Source organism: Cryptotermes secundus, unplaced genomic scaffold (assembly GCF_002891405.2).
Source record: "Cryptotermes secundus unplaced genomic scaffold, Csec_1.0 scaffold621, whole genome shotgun sequence".
In the NCBI taxonomy this organism is placed as follows: Eukaryota; Metazoa; Arthropoda; class Insecta; order Blattodea; family Kalotermitidae; genus Cryptotermes; species Cryptotermes secundus.
In genome coordinates this window covers 487188-495461 of record NW_019727103.1, presented here as the reverse complement: position 1 = coordinate 495461, position 8274 = coordinate 487188, and the positions used below count along the sequence as shown (strand labels likewise).

Here is an 8274-nt window from a genome sequence, read left to right as displayed (position 1 = left end):
CAATACATATTATCGCTTCTCCTATTTGTTGTTTACAACAAAGATAAATTCAAATTAAATTCTGATGTCTATAACATGAATACTAGACAAAAATATAACTTCCACCTACCCTCATCAACTTTATCAGTATATCAAAAAGGAGTCTACTTTACTGGCATAAAAGTGTTCAACAATCTGCCACAAAGTATTAAAAACTTGGGCAATGATACTAAAAAGTTTAAATCAGAGTTAAAGAATTATCTACATGCTCATTCCTTCTACTCTTTAGATGAATACTTCAATGTAAATAGAGAATGACGTAAAATTAAGTTATATTAATTTTTAAGCTAAAATTGCCTGTACTTATGTATGTAACATTTTGACTTGTTCTGTATCCAAAGGTACTAACCTGCTTAGGATTGATAGAATGTAAATAAATTCAATTCAATTCAATTCAATATGTGAAGGTAACATGAAGACGGATATTAGTAAAGCAGGTTGTGAAGATGGAAGGATAGAACTGGCTCAAGAACATGCCCAATGGCAGGCTCTGATATTAGTGGTGTTGATTATTTTGAGTCTGTCATGAGAAATAGCTATACAAGCTCTAAAAGTTCTGGCACTAACTAAATGTGACAGGAATGTAGTGACCAATTTTTGCCACACGCACAGCTATCACTGGGAAGATATATTCCACTTTACTGCATGCCACAATTAATCTCAAGAATGGTAATTAATCTTTGTAACAAACCTGGCTCCAATCCTATCACATTTTAGACTAAATAAATAAAGTTGCTAAGCTATCGGCATTAATAAGAAAACAAGATTTCACAAAATTTCTCAGTTTATTCTTCCTCTTCATCAAGTGAAATATGCAGGCAGTTTAAGGAGAAGTGATCTGTAGCAGACCAAAGACTTTGTGGAAACCTTATTTGCAAGGATTAAGTAGGAATGACAGTTGTGTAATTATTTCAACATATTCTCTGCAGTCCATGGTCATGAAGCATAAGGCACATAAGCCATAAACATGATTAATGGAGGAAAGCAATACCTGAACTCCAAATGCTGAAACAGGCACACTGTTTGGAAAGCAATAACCCATTCATGCCTCCCCACGACAAAATGGAGATTAATCTTCTTGTCACTCGAGCAGGGGCATGAACAGCTACGTCTTTTTTACTTGCTGCAGATATAATTAATGTCTCCCTTGAGCTATTTGTCTCTTCTTTCTCCTGCACATTCTTCACGTCTTCGCAGAAGAGTTAAATTTTTGTTTAAAAATGCAACACGAAACAAGAAGAGAATTAATTTTGTTTGTTCTGTTCCAGTATAACAGACATTCCAAACATGCCAAAATTAATTACTTCATTCTCCAGCATGTGGCATCCTTGCAGTTAGTGCAGTTTCCGCTGGGAGCTCATCAAAACCTTGTTGTTTTACAGCCCTTGTCAATAAGAACCTAGTAATAACTTTTAATATATCTGCTTATGTTCTGACTTCATGTCAGCCTTTTCCTTGGGCAGTGTGACTGTTTAATGATGTTGCAGACAGAAAACAACGAATTGAAAAAGAAATGTGGAAGAAAATAGTACTATTCTGGCATTTGCTGGATCCTTTCATCAGCCAGGAGAATCCAGTCCACAACCTTACAACCTAGTTATTTGACTTCCAGCTTAACATCATTGCTCATCTGCATCTAGGTCTCTCAAGTAGTCCTTCTGTTCAGAATTCCTATTAAAAATTGTGTATTCATTTCCTATTTCCCATACATGCTACATGCCCCTCCCATCTTATCCTCCTTGTTTTGAACTTTGCAGTAATTGGTAAAGGAAACTTATACAAAGAGGAGCATCATATTTGATACTCCTTACACTAAAGAGTACAGGTTAAATTATGAATCTCTTCTCTTTGCAAGTATCTTCACCCTTCTGTCCGTTTTTCTATGTCAGGTCCAAATATTCTCTTTTGCAATCTGTAACACTAGTATAAGATCTGTAATTATTATTCTTCCCTTAGGCTGAGAAACTAAGTTTCATTGCTACGTATATACAGCATAAATTGAGGTCGGTGGATTATCATGAATACCGACTATGGCAGACATCCAACTTTCAAGTATTCATACTGGAGATATTCTGCTAACTTAATTCACCTTGGAAGTGAATTTTCATCATGGTGAAGCAGCTTTGACTTGACAGTTATGATGAGTCATTATTCCCACTTCTTTAACGCCTTTCTTGTGACATATCCGTGTGGTGGGTCTCAGTGTGAAATGTACGAAAGTATATCCAGTTTTGAATTAGGTCATGTTCATAGCTTAACTGTATAGAACTGAGGTTTTAGATAAGGGTTGATATAGGTTTATTCATTGATTATATAACAGATAAGATATATATATATAACAGGTTTAGGATGGTTTTGTTAAGCACAGAAGAGATATGTCAAAGGCATGGACAGGCCAGTTTGGAACACTTGTCTAATTTATACATAAAAACACTCCAAATACATGAAATTTCACACCACCCAGCACTAACTTATTTATAAACTCAGATGCTAGTCAATACCAGGACATTTCCAATTTCATAGTGATTACCATTAATCTGCTTGCACTTTTGGTTTGTGTACTTCGTTCCATATGAGGTCAGTGCTTCACTTACTATGATCTACTACTGGATCACCACTAACTTATATTTCACCTCAAACTATGTAACTGAATGTGTCAATTCCTTACACCTAACCCCTGATTTTCATCTGTTCGTGGTCTCTGCGAGTTTAACACACCCACCATTTCTCATTCTGGTCCACCCTCTGAGGTCCCATGGGTAACAATATTTAGATTTCTTACTGTCAGAAGGACCTCTAGTGAGGCTACCTTTAGAAACTATATTAGTGACCAAGACGAGGAATGGTGTTTATCTGCTACTGTACAACAGAATCTCTACTAACAAAAAAAAGTATTAAGGCCAGTGTAAGCAAAGTATATTCTTTGAAATGACCTGCACTTGAAAAATCTGTCAGTCAGCTCTTTAACTTCGAAGGCAGCTTTGCCCATTTACTGATAACTATCAGTCGAACCTAAGCCTTTACATCTTCCATCTCTTTCTTTGCAGTGGCTCCTCACTGCTACTAATCCATCCATTGCAGAGGCTGCTTACCAAGGTTTAGTGAGGAAATGTTAAAAGAATTCAAGTTATGCAATGGAAAAACTGTTGACATAAATTAATAAATTGTAGGTATCCCTCATGGTATGTAAGAAACTGAAACAAGGCAGTCATGTGTTATTTGAGAGTGTTTTCCCAGAATTCTCCTGGAGAGTGTAAAAAGCATAGGAATCATCAGTCACGACAGCCTAGTCAAGATCTGAGCCACAGAACTCCGGAAATATAAATTTAAAGAATCATCTGGTGACAGTTTGATACAAAGGTGTTTTAGAACAAACATGCCTCCACTTACCCTAAGGACAAAGATTTCGCCTGTCGTCCGGTTGATGTCAAACTTGCTGTTGGACGGATTATCAGCATCGATGCCCTGACCCGTGAGAAAGTATACGATGTTCTGTGGTCGGTCTTTGTCCCCATCTGTTGCTGTCACCTGCAATTGCAAACATAATCGATAACAGAATCCTTGCCAGAACACATAAATCAGTCATGTGATGAAAAGTACAGCTATTAATAAAGCTACTGCTCATGCTAGAAGGCTAAGTCTTTACTAAACCAATTCATTCTAACACAGAGACAATACAAGTGAAGTTCAGCTGCTACAGAACATTACTATGGTGGGATACCTTACTAAATGCTAACATGCCAAAAATGAACACATTAAGAAGATTACTGTTTTCTGGGATGTGACACCATATAGTTTTGTATATAGGTAACAATGTTATGGAGGAATCTGCTGGCTCTACCTTCTCTATCTTCTATGCTGAAGATGGAGGCACCAGAGTCCTTCAAGTCACTGGTACCTATGTACCAAACTAAAAGGTACTACATCCTAGAAGTCATTAATTTTCAGAATCATTACCACAAGAATCTGAGATCTCGCACACCTTATTAAATTTTCTTTATAAATTAAAAGCATGAATGATATTTCTGTTTATCTGTACATTTGCACAATCAAATGTGATGGTTAAGTTGGCAGCATCCCTACAGTCCTAAGATCCCTATTTCTAATCTTGCCTGAAAACCTACTATTCCGTGGATATTCATGATATTCCCAGTGGCCCCAGCAGGGTACTTTAATCCTTTGCAGAATCATTAAAATACACCACATCCTGATACCCTCAGACTAGTTAATTTTAATGTAATTTATCAATATGCTTTGGAGCACTTAAATGCAGCAGGGAACAGGTAATTTCAACTATAATCTACTATATGAGGTAGCCATCATTAAATGTCCAGTATCCAAATATGGGTGTGGGTAGGGCTCTTTATAGTTTTCAATGTGAAGTGTCTCAGCATGTATTGCATGGATATATTTTGCATGATAAGTCCTCTTTGAGCAATCTGATAATAACATTCAAGTTGGGCGATATGGAAGAAACAGTGAAACACTCCTGACAACTTTATGTGCAGGCCTACATGCCAACACTACATCCCACTGACACCCATCAAGTGGCTTAGAAGATGATTTGGCACAGAATCGACCATGGCCTGTTTTAAGGTACAATATCACTATTCTCATGGTTCTGGAGCTTTTAATAAGATATCACCGTGCAACGTACAACAACAGCTGTATCAATCACCGTGGATGGCATCAGTTCAGTTATGAAAACTAAATTACTGGCCTCAAGATGGATAATGTCAGTTGGGTTTTTACAACAGCCAGAGAGATCTCTTAGAGATAAAGTTGTCACTGTGCTTAGGTACTTATGTTCCCAGCCATGAATATATATGGGGGAGTGGAGGTATGGCTCATTCATTCTTGAGCTCGGCAGTAGATTGAGGTGAGTGGTTAGCTTTCACCTCAGCCACTTCACTCCGGAGGAAGGAACCCCGGGTACCCACTGGATAGGAGGTTGGGTGGGCCTCAGAGTCGGTCTGGAAGCTGTGGAGAAAATGAAATCTCTTGACCCTGCTGTGGACCAAACCCTGGCAGTCCAGCCCGTAGTATGTCACTGTACTGAGTGAGTTATCCCGGCTCCAGGGCGATCCCTTTCTGACTCTAATGATTCTCTTGACACAGAGCCGCCTTCTGTGTGAACATGGGTCTACTACATTCTTGGAATTCCACTACTACTAGCTGTATTAGCAGCAGCAGAAGTAGTAGTAGTAGCAGCAGAAGTAGTAGTAGTAGTAGAAGTAGTAGTAGTAGTAGTAGTAGTAGTAGTAGTAGTAGTAGTAGTAGTAGTAGTGGAAGCAGCAGTAGCAGTAAAGGTGGCGGCAGTACAGACTGTTTGATTTGTTTTAAGAGGAAGCATCTGTGACATGAGAACAGAGATGGTCTCAGGTAATTTAAATCTTGTTTCATGAGTTTTCCTCCATCCATGGCTTATAAAACCATGCAACCAATTACAACACCATCAAAGCTTGCCAACGGCTAGAGAAAGATTCAATTAATACGACACAGCGCATGCGCGTTGTCAGAGATTTAGACTCTGTCTTAATCAAGATACGTACCTCATAGGACCTACTGCACTCTTTGATAGTTGTATCTCGAGAGTTCGAAAGACTAACTTTTTATAATGAACCATATCGTCCATATCAACTTAAATTCTGTTCTGAGCCTTCCTCTTTACATGAAATGTTCTGAAATAATGTGGTATATGAAATGAGGTACTATACGAGGGTGGTTCAATGTTACCCTGGACTTTATTGCTGTTTCGTCCCTGAACACATGGAAACCAGAAAAATAATACGCTTTTATTGCGGGTTAATGGCACTTACTACCTGGTAGGTGGCCACGCACCCCGCTTCTGCGCATTAGAGCAGGCACAAGATGGCACCATACCTTTTCACTCCTACTGCAGGAGAGCGCGGTATCATCAAATTCTCAATAAAAGAGAAAGTGAAACAAACAGAAATTCTTGGTACGTTAAATGCACATTATGAGAAACAAACCCTGCCACGTGTCTATGATTAGTACATTGATATTTCTGCAGACCCAAAAAATTTAAGACTCAGCTATCAGCTGGCAAGACCACAACAAATATGTTTTCTGTTTCAGAATGAGTGATTCATGTTGATTTGCTTCTACATGATGCAATAATTATGCACAGTATTACAATAACTTGCTTCCCACTGATGTGCATGAAGCAATTCAGAAGAAAAGACCAGGGAAACTGTCAAAGAAAATAATTCCTGCTGTATATCAACGCTTGTCCTGAGACAGCAAATTTTATGAATACAAAATTAGCAAAAATTGGCTGGGGAATCATCGACTACCCTTCCTCCAGTCCTTAGTCCCCAGTGATTTTTATTTGGATCACTGAAGGTGCATCTAGGAGGGCAGAAATTTCAAACTGCCGATTAATTCAAACGCAGTGTCCTGAACTGGTTACGCAGTAAAGATAAACACTTTACAGCTGATGGAATCAGTAACTTGCCAGGATATTGAAAATGAAAAGTATCAGTGTAACTTCTTTTATTGCTAGTGGAGTTGGACTAAGTCCCTTGTACTGCGGCCACTTCTGGCCTATTGTACCAGCCCCAGATGATAGGTGATGGTGATTGTGGAGCAATTGGTGGAATGAAGATTGGCAGGGGAAACCGAAGTACCCGGAGAAAACCTGCCCAAGCGAAACTTTGTCCACCACAGATCTCACTTTACCAGACCCGAGATCAAACCCGGGCCGCCGGGGTGGGAAGCCAGCAACTAACCGCTTGAGCTATGGCGCGGCCCATGTATCAGTGTAGCCTAAAGGGAGAATATCTTGAGAAGAAGTGGGAGGCCGGTGATTCTAGCATGTATATTCTTTTTCTAAATAAATAAACAAATAAGAACAAAATCAAGGTCAACCTTGAGCCACCCTTGTATGTCTTTTGTAAGACGTCACTTAATGCTGTATAACTACGTGTACATTGGGTTCGTCGTCAACGCGCATGTTTAATAAACTTCATAAACAGTGTAAACAGGATAATTTAACCTCATAACTAACATAAAAACTTGGTGTATTGCAAGAAACACATTGATTCATTCTCGCTTATTAAATCCAGGATGTGATGTGGCATAACTTTTCTATATAAAACACCGTACCTCAATGCGGTGATGACGTTTGTAAATTCCCGCAGTAATTAGGGCACGGTCTCGTAGCAACCATCAGACCAAATGAAAATAAATGGGAAAGCCAGACGGAAACTACTGCGCTTTACAAGTTACAGGGCCCAACAGAATTCAGGAAGCTTTCGGTACGGATGGATGTGCCTGATAGGGATTCTAGTTGGCTTAATCCCGAGCACGGTTCTACAGGCATGGCAACTACATACCACGATGTTCTATCGAAGAAACTGGTTATGTTACTTTTCCTGAGTCTTCCTTGCGCAAGCAAACATACTATTCAAGTGCTATATTTTATTATTTACTGAAAAGTTGCTAGTTGTAACATCGACTAGATAATTAGCCGAATACGATGAAAAATACTGACTGTTGAAATTCATTTACCCGTTAAAGAGAAGATTGGATAGAGATGGAATGCAAAAACAAAACTCGAAATATGAAAGGAATGTTTTCACGCTAACTGTGTAGTCTGTGGCACAATACTTGATCACATTCCTTTGTTGAAGCCAGTGGTTCCCGCTATTCGTCACACCATAACAAATCAATTTCAACCACCGAATCGGCCAGTCCTTCTGTTCGTTCCCTAGTAACCAACCACATTCCTCTGTTGAAGCGAGACGCCTGCTGAGTTACACTAGACCGGAATGCAGCTAAAATATTTAACACATGTTCATAATTTAGGCTAATGTATCGTGCAAATTAACAACACACAGATCTTACATTAAAAACATGTTAACGTGCATTTAACAGAAGCTGGCTACAAGCTACAACATGTATGCGCATGAAGTGTGTGACCACATGCAAGGTAAAATAGTAACACATGCTACTGTCAGCCGAACATGAGGAAAAAAAAACACCCTGGATTATACGGTGTTACACAGATCTGTACGCCTTCCTTTAAAGTGAAACTTACAGAGAACATCTAATTAAATATAAGAGACAGTCAGCACGGCGGCTAGGATAGAGGATCGACCAGGCAAAGACAATAAAATCTTATCGTCTACGTTGTGCATAGTCTTATCCATTTGGTACTGGACGTTCTTTCTTCGGCGGTAAAGCAGCAGGGGCGTGAAGCTGAGCACTCAC

The 8274-nt window shown here is 39.1% G+C and overlaps 1 protein-coding gene across 3 annotated transcripts in view; it reads right to left on the bottom strand.

Annotated features, from left to right (window-relative positions):
- The window catches only part of LOC111864440 (neural-cadherin), a 447734-nt gene that overhangs the window by 60110 nt on the left and 379350 nt on the right, over positions 1-8274 (bottom strand). For all 3 annotated transcript variants that reach the window (XM_023851677.2, XM_023851678.2, XM_023851676.2), the window contains exon 5: positions 3430-3567. In XM_023851677.2, the coding sequence (XP_023707445.1) occupies positions 3430-3567 (138 nt within the window). The remainder of the gene's footprint in view (positions 1-3429; positions 3568-8274) is intronic.